Here is a 13,629-nt window from a genome sequence, read left to right on the forward strand (position 1 = left end):
TAACTTTTTAACACACACACACACTGAAGAAGTAGAGGAAGCATAAGAACAACAACAAAAAATATTTGACTGAATTGTGTCGGGGGAAATTCTTAAAAAGTTTAAAACATTAATATTGCATAAACAAAATATTGATATGAACAATTTTGTGTACAATGTGTGTGTTTTGCTAAATGTGGTAAACTTAAACGTAACTTTATTACACCAAATGATAAAAAACAAAAAAACATAAAATTAATATGAAACCAAGAGAAATTCTTAAGTAAAGTAAATTTTTGGATGATAAAAGCCATTTAGACAAAATTTTTGAGACAAAAAAAGACATTTACATATGAGTAAATAAACAAAAACTTAAAAACAAATTACTTTAAATTTTATTTTAAGCACGAGCTGCATAAATAAATGGAATAAGTAAATAAACAAGTATAAGTGTTTTTAGTTTAAAATTATATTTCCAAAAACATTCAAATAAATTAGTTTAAAATATAAAACGAAAATGTGTTTTGTTTTTTCTCTGATCAAGGATACAGAACTGAAATCTTGGAATGCCTGTTGGGCCATATTGAAATGATAAGAAATCTTTTAGTTTGGACAATTGTCTTATATTTTAAAATATTACAGTTACAGGTCCTAATTCTAAAATAGTATTCACTGTTGCCAACTATTTTCCAAGCGGATCCTAACGCGCGTCGAAGACAACAACTGCAAGAAATTAAGTTTTAAATAATCGTTTACAGTTTTGCGCACACTGCAGTTTGACAGCCACTGTCAAATGGAACTGGTGTTACTTACGACGCTTTGTGCGCTTCTTGTACATGATGCGGTAGCCGCACTCGCGGCAACGGATGGGATCTCTTGGGCGCATCTCGTTTTCATGATGACACTCTAAGCGAAATAATATATGTATTAGTGCTTATTTAATAAGTTTTGCAAAAACAAAAGTCGGCACATGGTTTGTTGTTACAGCTGCACTTTGGTACGGTAGGAAAACAACTGTTTTAGTTTATTAAATATGCTTACCGCCACAAATATATGTCATAGCGGTCTTAACATTCTCCTTCGAGCTTGTCTCTGACATCTTGGATTAATAAATTGCTTAACTATGTCAACAAGCGTGTTTTGTTATTTTATGAAATGTTTTCAGCCAAGTGTTGATTAATTTTTATTTAAAATGCAGCTTTTACAGCACTTATTACTGTATTCGATATTCGATAACATTGCTCGATATCAATTGGCCACACTTTGAGCGCAACACTTTGCGCTATTTTGAGTTGATTGTTTATTTTTGTTAAAATAGTGAATTATAATGGTGCGAAATCGCAAAAAACCGTTTGCTATGCATCCGCGCAATGTGCTGCGCACTGCGCCCGATTACACCAAGCTGGCCATAAAGCACAGCAACTTTCGCCGAGTCTGCGAATTGGTTTGTTGTGAAATTCATTGATAAACAAAACAAAAATATTAACTTTAAACTCTTACAGGAGCTCAATGGCAAGGTAAGAATTAATTTTCGCAATGAGCAGACGCTGCGTGAGTTAACCAAAATGCTGCTGCTGGAATATTTTGAGCTGGAAGTGGATTTTGCACCAGGTAGTTTGGTGCCCACTTTGGTGCTGCGCTTGAATTATATATTGTGGCTGGAGGATTTGCTAGCAGCGCTAAAACTAACCACAGTGCATGGCATAGATATAGGTAAGCTAGTTGCTGCACAATGCTTAAGTTTGTTAATTGGTTTTGTTTGCACAGGTTGCGGTTCTAGCTGCATTTACTCACTGCTGGCGGCAAAGAAGAATCAATGGCAAATGCTGGCGCTGGAGTCTAAGCTGAGCAACATAGAATATGCGCGTCAGAATATACAACGTAATGGACTGCAAGAGCTGGTTGAAGTCTATGGACAGCCTGATAAACAGAATATATTCAAGAGCTACTTTGAGGCTAGCAGCATAGATGCAAGAACTTACGAGTTCTGTCTGTGCAATCCGCCGTTCTTTGACTCCAACGCAGCGCATCCCTTTGACGCCAACACACGCAATCCTGCACGACGCCCAGCACCAAATAATGTGCGCACTGGCAGCGCTGAGGAGCTTACTTGCAGTGGGGGCGAAGTGCAGTTTGTGCAAAGAATTATTGATGAAAGTTTGCTCTACAAGCAGCGCGTGCTGTGAGTTCATTTATATTAATTTCAAACAATTTCTAATGGATTTACTTTTGCTTGGCAGCATCTACACGAGCATGTTGGGTGTCAAGGCCAATGTGCCCAAGATATTGGATTATCTTAAGCAGCGCGAGATAAACAATGTGACAACAACAGAATTTCATCAAGGACACACCACACGCTGGGCCATAGCGTGGAGTTTTAAGGACATCAATTTAAATATAGCAACTAAGCACTAAATTTAAACTCGTTACTAAAACCAGTTTGGCTTTAAGCAAACATTATAACAACTATGAGAGGCAGTTACAACTGTTGCCGCCCCTCACATACATATATGTATATAGTCTCTGAACATATCGCATATCGTGCCGTCAAAAAGCTTTTCCACTAAATGAAAATTTGCATGTCAATGCTCAATTTCGTGGCCACAACACTGTACGAAATCGAGCAAACCTAAAGGAAATTATCGTTTCGTTTTTATCATTGGCCACTGCCCACAACAAGTCAACAGATAAACATGAGCACGTTCTATCTCTATCGCTCCTGAAGCGTGCGACCAAAGGCGTTGGCATTTTAAAACTTCTAAACAGACACACACACACACATAAAGTAAATGCGTCATTCGTAGTTAGTATGTGTGGCTAGCGTAGTTTAAATTGCAGCTCATACATATTTTTTATATAATTTAGCAAGTTAAGCAATTACATCGTTATATAGCGCACATTAAATGTGCTGCATGAGCTCAGCTTAGCTGACTTGGGTTAGTATAATAAATTTAAAATGTAAGCTACTAAAATATGTAAAATAATTTAGTAAACTGCAACAGAATGAAGCATAAAATGTGCATTAAATTAAAACAAACTTATAAGTATTGGTTCTATTTTAAAATTACAATTTTAGAGCAACTGCGATTCGCATTCGTTTTCAAATTGCTTGCCCTTTTGACTTTATATATACTCAGCTGCTCGTTTCGTTGCTGTTTTTTCTTGTCTTTTATGGCATTTCAACACGTGAAGGTGTAAAGAACAACGTAATTAAAATACAAGTCCATGGGTACAAGCTTCAACTCTTGGGCGTCATACAGACGCAGACAAAATACAAAAGGTGCGTCCAAGTGCGAAAATATGCTTGGTAGCCATAAAAATGTTGCATAAAATTTGTTGAGTGTGTCAGAGAGAAAATACATAAAAGTACTTAAAGTAGCTTAAAAACGGACAATATATAAATTGTTTGAAATTTTTTTCGCTGTTGATATTTCATATTTATTTTTGCTATACTTTTTGCTTTGCCTCTCCCTTTAGAGCTTCAAGTTGATTGGCTTTAAAAGCGTTTGCTGTATGGCAGTGACAGGCACACAGAGCTCAACCCTTTTGAGCTCCCCCCGCACTCTGCCCTTTGAACAATTGTGCGACTGTCAGGCTGGCGCCTGGCTGCATGCCAAGCGCACAACATTAAACGGCAATATGAGCATAGAGATCATAACAGTAACTGATGCGACGAGAGAGTGAGGGCTGCACCACACATGGCTATTAACACAATAGACGGCTGCCAGACACGGGATATGGACACTGAATCGAACAACAAGAACAGCAGAGCAGACAAGCGGCAAACCAAAAACTGACAGTTCGTATGTCAAAAGTGCTCAATGTTTGCCTTTAAAATCATGCGCCAGGTAAACCAGGTTCAATTACTCGACTTGTTGTGGCAGCGCATTGCCACCCACGCTGCCGCCCACTTTGCCTACATGTTGATTGAAAGGGCTGCACACACATACAGACACGCACGCACACAGACAGTCAAGAGAAACGGACTATTTGCATTATGCGCCTGTCTGCATTTGTAGCATACATTTAGGCGCACGTAAAGCGCCCACAGCAGCAACTGCAACAGTCGCCGCCCTGTCTGCTCGTTACGTGTTGTCACGCAGTCCGACAGACAAGCAGACAGACAGACCGACAGACAGAAACACACAACACTCTCAGCAATTTTTGAAGCATCGCCTTGCATTCAAATGAGATTTTTCAATTTCAGTCTGACATGTCAGATTTCAAACTAAAGCACTGTCATCTACATTCCGCTTCGTGTTGTTGCTTTGGCGCCACGCAGTTTCTTATGACAATTTTTTGCTTAACCCCGAACGCTACGCTACGCATTGATTGATGATTTGTTGCGTGATTGATGCTAGTTTTGTTTTTTTGTCACTTGTCAAGGTTGTGACATGAATCAGACCATGATTTAGCTAAAAATAGCAATTTCAAGCGCTTAAAGCTGCACTTGATGTCTCAATTGATACAACAGCAAGCAGCAGCGCTGCCCCGCCCCGCCCCCAACTCAATTACTTAACAATTTTATTTCCATTTGGTAAATCACACGCATTAAACTTGTTAGAAATAGCATAAATATAATTTGTACAGCATTTTACGACGCACATTAAACGCAACTCCTCACCATTTATATAAAACAAAATAACTGTTGTAAGCTTTTAACTTGGCCTTAACAGTCCGTGGCCCAAATACCATTTGGGTTTTTACTTTTTTGTAGAACGCCATTCATGTAAACACTTCGTGACCGTAGCGCGCTTTTAATTAACAATTACAACGACCAGCAGCACACACGTGTGTGCTCAGAGCAGTTATATCAACATATGTGTGTGTGTGTGTGTCTGGCTGTGGCTCAAATTAAGCTAATAACCAGAAAATTACAAAGACCCACACGAGGCAAACAGCTAAGCGAGCAATACACACAACCGTATAAAAAAAACTTTACAAGGCAGCGCGTATTTATTTAAGAGCTTAAATTAAAAAATGTTTAGTTTTATTTGTAAATTAGGCTAATCAGGCGCTGCCTTGACTTTACTTAATTATTTTATAATGCCAGTCATTAATTTTTTGCGTGTGTCCACACTGGGCGTATGATTAATATATGTTTGCTATTTTGTGCTAAATTGCTTGCATATATCATGTCAACGCTTATTTAATTATACTAAAGCACTTTATTGTGTAGTCGGCTAGCCTAAAATATATATAAAAAGAGAGCCAAAGGCGAAAATGTGAGAAATTCTATGAAGAGTTATATGGGTATGTCACATGATTTATTGAGTAAAGTCTGCATAATATATATAAAAGCAGCTGCTTTGAGTAATGAACTGACATAATATACAAATATATATGTAATGTTGATTTTTTAAGCTAACGCGCCGCTTGATTAAAGTTTTCAAAACAAAACAAATTTATTTTTTAATCCAAGTTCACACAAACTCGACTTTCTGGCTTTGTTTGCGCCGCATAAATTTAGCCTAAAGTCAAAGCGCTTTAAAACACACACACACACACACACACACTTTGCTGCTTTTGCTGTTGCTGTTGCTGCTGCTCTTGCTCTGTTGCTGGCTGTTGTCAATTTTGGGCAGTCTGCACCCTAACCTCAAGCCTCAACCAACTAAAAGTTGTTGCGCGCCATTGAACTAGCGACAAAAGGGACGCGAAAAGTTTAGTCTTGGCAGCTGTACCCGAGGGATTCACACACACACATACACACACAGCAACAATGCTTGCCCGCTTTGTTCATAGGCTGTGCGGCTTTGCCGCCACATGGCGTATACGTAATTGGACTTGGCGCATTTATAAAAATCGACTGCGGCTCAGCTCTGTGTCTTGCGTATATATTTGATTTTATTTTATTTTATTTATCCTCTTATTTTGTATAGCCAAAATAATGACTTTGCATTTCGGCGCGCAAATGATGCGCAAACATGAAGTCTCGCTCCAATTATGTGTAAGCTCAAAACCCCGTTGCCTGTCACTTTATCAACCTCAAGAAGCACCAAGTAAAAAAAAAAGGGTTCATGCCTGTCGCCGGCGCATTTGTCATGCTCGCCCAGCTCTCGCCCGCTCACAGCATTTTGGAATTTTCGCCACTTTCACACGCTCCCATCCCAAACAATGTTTGGCCGCGTTATCTTAAGTCCTGACTGTGACTGTGGCTGGTGACTTTGACATTTGAGCAGCGCAACGTTGTCTAGTTTATTTGTGGTTTTCTCAAGCTTTTGTTTTCCAACAGTGAGCGCCGAGTTTTTGGGGCGAAAGTTGTACAAATTTTCGCATTACGTGCAACACTGAACGCTGGAAATGGTTTCATGTCCCTTGGGGCTGCTTTCAGTTGCAGTTGTAAGTGCGACAGCTGCTGGCATGCTAAGTTCCCTAAGCTCTACCCACACTGGTATTGATATCCTGTAATCCTTGCAGTAGTTTTGATGAGGGATACAAATCGAAAAAATAACAAAAGTTATCAAAATAAATGATATGCAAACGAAAAGAAGTTTGCGAGTCTAAAAAGATTTGTTTGCTTAGTTCAAGCTGAACATATTTTTTTTTAAGTTTATATAAATGAAAATTTTATGCTTCCATAAGCGTTAAGGGGACTCTGGGGACCAATACGAGTTTTAAATGAATATAACTCTTAGTTCGCACTGAACTTAACTATTATTTCTTAAGCTTGTGCGTCTTTCAAGAATAATTCAAGGAATATGCATTAGGATTTATAGCCTCTACTTTCTTTTTATATCAGCGGAAATGCTTGTGAGTAAAAAAAACAACACATCAGCAGTTGAAATTATTTTAATAAAAATAAGCTTATTATATAAAATCAATTCTAATTCAATACTACTTAAATTTTTATTTTCAAACCTCTTAGGTTAAGGACTCTACCGCTAAAATCAATGAAAATGCTACCGCTAGTCCAAGAGTTAATTTACTTTTGCAAACAAAGCGTATATTATACAAAATTCTAGAAATATTGATTAGGATTTATAACCTTTACTTTCTTTTCATACCAGCAGAAATGCTTGTGAGAAAAAGTAACAAATAAACTTATTTAATAAACTCTACTTCAATATTAGCTAAATTTTTCTTTTTGCTGCGTATGTTATCAAGGACCTTACAGATAAAATAAGCATGCAAATACTACCGATAGTATGGGGATCATTTCTACTATAATAACCCTTTTAAAACAAAGCGTATTTTGTAGTCAGCTTAACCCAGTAAACACTTCCAATAGCCAAACCACAACTTAAGATAAGAGAGCACTGCAATCAATGTGCTTTGCTTCAATTGGCTTTTATGCAACTTGTAAATTTTTAAAGCTTTCTCAGCAACAAAACTAAATGTTTTTATGTTGCACAAGCAAACTCTTTGTTGCTTTTATTGGAGAAACAAAAGCGCATTCGGTTGCAATCTCGGTTGCCTTAATTGACTGACGGCAAAGTGCATTTAGTTATTGGTTTATTTTGTCTGTCTGGCACATGCTGCAAGCTGTCGTTATATTTTTCTATAATTGCTAAATATTTGACTGTCAGAGGCGTATACAGGATGCGCCAGCTTAAAGCGTAACACAATTTCAATTTTGTGCTTGTAGCTTCAACTTATGTTTGCATGTATGAGTAAATTTTGATTATGCCGACAGCTGCCACAAAGTGTGGCACACACACACACACATACTGTCGCCAAAACTATTTACATACATATGCGTGCAATCGCATTTTGTATGCAGGTATTCGCAACTAGACGACCATTTGAATTTATGCTAACGACACCCTGTGTTTCGTGTAGGGGAGAAAATACAATAAAAGCAGCCCAATTCATTTGTGAGCGAGTCACACACACACACACACACTAATATACAATGTACACACACACACAAGGAAGTCCCAAAAGGCAACGCAGACAAAACATTCACAAAAGCCAGCTGAAAATACAAAAAGCCAGCAGAGAATCAAAAAAAAAAAAATACAAATTTGTGCAAAAGTAGCAAGAGCAGCCACATTGTGGCAAAAAGCGTAGAGAGTAATGAGAAGCAGAACACAAGAGGAGAAAAAAAAACTAGTTAGCTTGATGCGGCAGCTAAAAAAGCTAAAATTGTAGAACAAACTTTTCATTGATATTTTTATAGCTGAAAATGTTTATTTTCTTCTTTACATTACTCTCTGCTTTGGCTGTAGCTGTTTACGGCTGGACGCACGCAAAAGGTACAAACACACACACACACACAGACATACATACATACATATATTTATTTGATATGCATGTGTGTGTGTGTGATTCTTTTTTTTGTTAAAGTTGGTGCGTGTGCAAAAGCGTTGAATGATGATGATGCCATTGCCTTAGCAACGGCTGCTGCTCTTGTTGTTGCTGCTGCTGCTGTAGCTCACACACTCCTGTCGCTTGTCGGCTTTGCCTGTCGTTTTGTTTATTTGCGAACAGGCAATGGCGGCAGCCGAACGACGCCAGCCGAACAGCGAGCAGCTGTTGTGGCTCTCTTTGCTCTGCGCACACTGAAGCAAAGTCTGTCAATAATAGTTATGAGTTTTAAGTTAAGAAAAGAGTTTAAATAGTAAAATTAAAAAAAAATAGATACATTTTTGTGTGCTGTTATAGAATTTTATTTTTAGAATTAAACATACATTTTTATATTATATAAAAACTGCAAACAAAAAATATTTGTTACTAACTATTATTATTTGCCATACAAAGTAAAATGTAAATTTATCATTAAATAAAACTTGCGCTTCTATATATATTAATACATTGTTACCTTATAATAAAGAAATATTTAAATACATAAAAAAAACAATAACGAAAATAATTGTGTTCAACTATATATGTACATATACCCATAGAGATTCTCAAAGCTCTTTGAATTACATGCGAATAGAACAATTTTGTATAAAGTAATGTAAATATTTAGTTAGACCGTCCACTTTAGAAGTAATATTAAATCGTCAACAACTTGTAATTAATAATAATTTATTTATTTAAAAATAATCAGACTAAGACTCCATCATCAAACCTGTACAAGCTGCAAAATAAAAACTACACCCAATGAACAATAATCTAGTTATAATTATAAGATTCCTAAAAGAAGCAAACATTTTTTATAACATCTAACACATCGAACACTATACACAGACTTAATAACAAAACTATAAAACATTTGTTATAATTAAGAATAATACTATATAGCATAACTAACCAACACTTAACAACATAGCCAAAGGCCCCAGCTGCCAGTCGCTATACAAAACATAAGCTAGATGTTAATTTTAATTATAGTCTAGCTGTACATAATAATAATAAAATAAATAAAAACTACACCTACATATACCACTAGATATTTACTTATAAGAAAGATTCAAATATCTAAAACAAACATTAACAACAATAAAATAGAAATAGAATTTCTCAAAGTTCATTGAAGCACAGTTTAATGCATGTAAATAGATAGATTAATTTTGTAAAAATTAATATAAATAAATATATAAACATATACACTACAAACATAAGCAGTTTGTTGCTATAGTTAAATATTTAAGTTAGACGTAATTTTAATTTATTTTATTTTACAATTCAATTTATTTAAAAAGAATTCAAATAATAACTTATATTTAATCATATTTATTCTGTCTTTAATTGTTGTATATATCAACAGCTCTTAAGCTGCTCTTGCACCACTGTGCAGCAAACGCTATGAGTGCGCGCTTACTCTCTTTTGTCACTGAAACTGCCGCTCTTTGCTCTTTTGTTGCCTCGATTTCTGGGGCTCTGGCAAGCTGTTGACGCTGCCGGCTGACGCTGGCGTCGCAGTCGCAGTCACAGTCGCCGTCGCTGCTCCCTGTTGAGCCTGTGCTCCTGCAGGATAACGCAGTCAGCTCAGTCTTAGTGTGAACGCCTCGCTAGTCCCATGTCAGTCGTGCCTGAGCTTGTGCCAGTGTCAGTCAGTCAGTCAGTCTGCCGAGTCAGCCTAGCGCTTAGTTGGAGGAGCGTACTTTCGAAATTTTTATAAGCTGACTGCTAATTTTGTGGTTGTGAACCTTTTTGTAGTTCTTTTGTAACGGCCATAAAAACGTAAATATTTTGTAAGCAGCATTTTTTACGCAAAAAGGTTTCGCTAAAAGTCAAAGTGCAAACAAAACAGCAAACAAATAACATAAAAACCAGAACTGATAAAGTTCACAAAAACAAAAAAAAAGTTGACGCGTGTAACTGTGTGTGTGTGTGTGTATGTGTGTGCGAGTGTGTGTAAGTGTTGTTGTTGCTGCTGCAATTGATTAAACAACAGTCAAACGCTGGTGCTGGAGCTGGTTACCTAGGCCAACTCAAAGCACAGAGACCAAGCAACAGAGTCCTCAGGCGGAGCAACAATAACAATAGCAACAACAATAAAAATCAGCACACAATGGGCTGCAATACCAGTCAGGAGCTGAAGACAAAGGATGGCGCCGCTCTCGATGCGGTCAGCAACGGCGAGCCCGAGCCCAGCGCACCACAATTGGAACTCGATGGTGGCGGTGGCGCTGCCTCTGCTAAGTCCTCGAACAATCATACAAATCACACCAAATCAAATTCAATTATATCCAATGGTGATGCCAAGGCAGCGGCGAAGGCATTCAGCGCCGCCTCCACAAATGGCGTCGCGGAGCGTGCATGCGATAAGGCGGAAATCACCGAATTCAACGATGATGGCGCAGAGGAAGGTAAGAGCGCCAACAGCTCCAAGAGCGCGCAGCTTCAATTATAACATAACAAATATACTTAGCAGACCCCAACAAATACATACAATCATTGCCTTTCTCGCTCTCTGTATGTGTGTGTGTGTGTGTGTGTTTCGATGTGTGTGGGAGCGAGTTTTGGGTGACTTTCTTTTGTGTGTGTGCGCTCCATTATTATTTATAGCACTTCTGCTTATCAGTTGGGCAGATTACACTGAGAAATATTGTGAGTCCAGAATATAAAACATTTTTTAGGCTGCTAGCCAGTTGATATAAATCGGTTGTCAAGCGTTAAGTCCATAGCGAGCACAACAGAGTAGTTGGCAGAATATTTTGCTATATATTCAGTTGAAATAATTTGGGAGTTTCCTCCCCCAACGTTTAAAACACGAACACAACTTTCATTTAATTAGCCCTTGCTTGTGCTTTTGTTAAAAATCTAAAATTTCAGTATCAGTTTTCTGCTTCGACTAAGATTCAATTAATTTTTTCAGAACCATAAGCAAAAGCAACATTTGATTTTAAGCAGCTGTGGCAATTGAAGTTTAGAAAACCTAAAATCATATGACTTATGCTATTTCCACTTCAGAAATTTTAGTACTGGTTGCCACAATTAAATAATAATTTGCACGCTAAGTAAATTGAATTTGAACTCTTAACTTAAACTTAAGTCTCTTACATTAGACTCAACTGATAAAAAGAATTAGCATAATATGTAAGTAAGCAAAAGCTGAAAGAGTGTTGCATAGTAGCTTAAAATTATTAGTGGCATATTTATTTTCATTACTTTAATTCATTATTGATTCTCTATTATTACTTATAGAAAACTGACATCATAGTGTTGATTATAATCATGTGACATATATGTCACAATTCTTAGCTAGTCGAGTATTTTTTAAATTTATTACTTCCAAGTTGTTAGAGCTTACAAAAATGTATAGAACTTATAATTATTTCTTGCCATTTTCGCTCAGTGTATGCACTTACAGTGCGTAGCAATTTAGCCGCCTGTTTGCTGTCGCCATTTCCAATCCAATAACGTGTTTAATGGCCTCGCAAATATATATTGTTTCACATATTCCGATCCCAAAATTCATGACTTCTTTATGCGACGCTACACTGTACAACATAAGAGCGAGAATTCACCGGCTACACATTTATGCTTACGACTTGTTGGTTTCTCTGCAAATTGTTGCTGCCCTTTGGCAAATTTGTGCTGCACTTAACTTGCGTTAAGTAGCCGCACTGTGAGCCAATGCTGTTTATTATGCTTATGTTATCTAATAAGCGTAGCGTAGCGCAAATATATATTTTTATGATAGCTGCAAGCGCAGGACATATACATAAATCATTTAAGAGAGCAAACTAAGGAAATTCATTGTCTTTTCTCTCGTAAGCATCTTACTGAGGTAATGAGGTGTGTGTGCTATGAAGTGGCAGCGAGGTAGGCGAGAGCTAATAAATGGTTTTGTTTTATGTTTGGCAGCAACAACAAAAGCAGCAGCCTTATCACTATTATTTATGCGTCGTTTTGTTGTGCAACTTTCTCCTTAAATTTGCTTGAACTTCTTTCCGCGCTATGCAAAGCGCGCACTTTGTTATATTTAGAAATTCGCATGAAACCATCAAAGAGCCCAAAAAGAAGAAACCAACTCAAATAATAAAAATAAAATTTCGCGACTGTGTATGAGTCATAAATTACACGAACGTGTTCTCCCATGTGGCAGGTGTAACAGCAACATTCCCTTGGCTTCAACGCGTTGGCAAAAATTATAGTCGCGCATTTTATCAGGACGAGGACAAAGCGACAATGCTGCCGTTTCCTTCTTTCTGCTGCTGCTGCTGCTAATACCACAAATTATGATTATTGCTTAGCAATTTGCGTTGCGTTGTTGTCGTTTGCTTTTAATTCCGTTCAACATTTGCAACTGCGCGCGCCCTATTTAAAGCGTTTTCCATTGAAAAGTAAACACTTTGAGCCAAAAATATGCTTCGTTGCGCTAATTAGTGTTTTGTTAAAAGCTTTTGATGTGCACATAAATTTTATTTCATGCAATTTAATTTAAGCTCGAGCTTTGGTTAACGCAAAACTTGGCAATAAAAGATTCGCCTGTCTTTACTTTTTATGTGCAAAAACAACAGCGGAAAATTTAATAAATATTTGGCAGTTTTATGAACGCCGCACTGCAAAAATCATAAAAAATAAAAATACTGTAAAGCTCAAGCTAAGGCTAACACTAAGCATGAGAGCGCTGCCAAGAATCATAAAATTTTTTATATTATAAACACGTAGCACACAAAGCTCAACACTTTGTGCGGCGTCTGTTTGCGCTTCGGCGCTTGGCTGCAAATCAAAATAAATTACAGCAAAAAAAAAGAAGGCAGCAGCATAAAATGCGCTGCCAGCAGCAGCAGCAGACAAGACTGCCTGTCTGCTTGCCATAGTTAGCGCATTTATCAACTAATTAATAAACGCTGATGTCAAGTCGTTAAGTTGGACAGCGCTTATCTTTATGGCCAGACCAAGCCACTCCTTATTCGCATAATTACCTGACTCAAGGCGTGCCCAGACACAGACACAGCGCCTGCTGCATAAGTAAATTACTTAGCTAGCTATAAAGTTGTCAACTCATGCGTAAATCTGCACACAGACTTAAAAATTAGACTTGAAGCAAGTGCCTAAAAATAAATAAAATGAGCCAAATGCTTGTCGCACACTTTGTTGTATGCTAAGCGCTTGTAAAGTGTCTCAGTGGGTAGGTTTTTGGTCTTAACTTGAATGCAAATAGCTTGGCAGCTTACTGATGCCTGTTGTTGTTGTTAGTGAAAGAGCAATTAAGACATTTGCAAACAATAGAATAAATTGAGAGCCTTAAGCAGCATCCAAGTCTTCATGACTTGTAAATGCGCTTTAAAAAAGTTTTTGAACATA

At 37.4% G+C, this 13,629-nt stretch overlaps 3 protein-coding genes across 4 annotated transcripts in view; 2 read left to right on the plus strand and 1 right to left on the minus strand.

Moving 5' to 3' along the window:
- Nucleotides 1-563: 563 nt before the first annotated feature.
- Nucleotides 564-1,143, minus strand: LOC108595969 (DNA-directed RNA polymerases I, II, and III subunit RPABC4). Its single transcript, XM_017981256.1, has 3 exons — nt 1,021-1,143; nt 793-885; nt 564-702 (listed from the first exon to the last, which is right to left on the minus strand). The coding sequence occupies exons 1-3, from the start codon at nt 1,076-1,078 to the stop codon at nt 680-682; spliced, it is 174 nt and encodes a 57-aa protein (XP_017836745.1). The 5' UTR covers nt 1,079-1,143; the 3' UTR covers nt 564-679.
- Nucleotides 1,144-1,250: 107 nt separating this feature from the next.
- LOC108595689 (U6 small nuclear RNA (adenine-(43)-N(6))-methyltransferase) lies at nt 1,251-2,983 on the plus strand. The gene is made up of 4 exons (XM_017980970.1): nt 1,251-1,423; nt 1,482-1,692; nt 1,747-2,161; nt 2,220-2,983. Exons 1-4 carry the CDS (start codon nt 1,307-1,309, stop codon nt 2,392-2,394), a joined length of 918 nt encoding a protein of 305 aa, XP_017836459.1. The 5' UTR covers nt 1,251-1,306; the 3' UTR covers nt 2,395-2,983.
- A 7,207-nt stretch (nt 2,984-10,190) lies between these two features.
- Nucleotides 10,191-13,629, plus strand: part of LOC108597323 (cilia- and flagella-associated protein 91) — a 34,782-nt gene continuing 31,343 nt past the window's right edge. The window contains exon 1 of one of the 2 annotated variants that reach the window (XM_017983813.2): nt 10,191-10,682. In XM_017983813.2, coding sequence (XP_017839302.1) covers nt 10,385-10,682 — 298 coding nt within the window. In that variant the 5' untranslated portion in view covers nt 10,191-10,384. The remainder of the gene's footprint in view (nt 10,683-13,629) is intronic. The other variant, XM_017983812.1, reaches the window with a different exon arrangement.

The sequence above is a fragment of the Drosophila busckii genome, chromosome 2R (assembly GCF_011750605.1).
Source record: "Drosophila busckii strain San Diego stock center, stock number 13000-0081.31 chromosome 2R, ASM1175060v1, whole genome shotgun sequence".
NCBI lineage: Eukaryota > Metazoa > Arthropoda > Insecta > Diptera > Drosophilidae > Drosophila > Drosophila busckii.

Excerpts from the sequence above, each read along its gene's own strand:
- LOC108595689 (XM_017980970.1), top strand. The coding sequence starts at position 1,307 with ATGGTGCGAAATCGCAAAAAACCGTTTGCTATGCATCCGCGCAATGTG. Across the intron at positions 1,424-1,481 it reads TTCGCCGAGTCTGCGAATTG|GAGCTCAATGGCAAGGTAAG; the intron begins GTTTGTTGTGAA and ends AAACTCTTACAG. Across the intron at positions 1,693-1,746 it reads AGTGCATGGCATAGATATAG|GTTGCGGTTCTAGCTGCATT; the intron begins GTAAGCTAGTTG and ends TTGTTTGCACAG.
- LOC108595969 (XM_017981256.1), bottom strand. The coding sequence starts at position 1,078 with ATGTCAGAGACAAGCTCGAAGGAGAATGTTAAGACCGCTATGACATAT. Across the intron at positions 886-1,020 it reads TATGACATATATTTGTGGCG|AGTGTCATCATGAAAACGAG; the intron begins GTAAGCATATTT and ends TATTTCGCTTAG. Across the intron at positions 703-792 it reads CAAGAAGCGCACAAAGCGTC|TTGTTGTCTTCGACGCGCGT; the intron begins GTAAGTAACACC and ends AATTTCTTGCAG.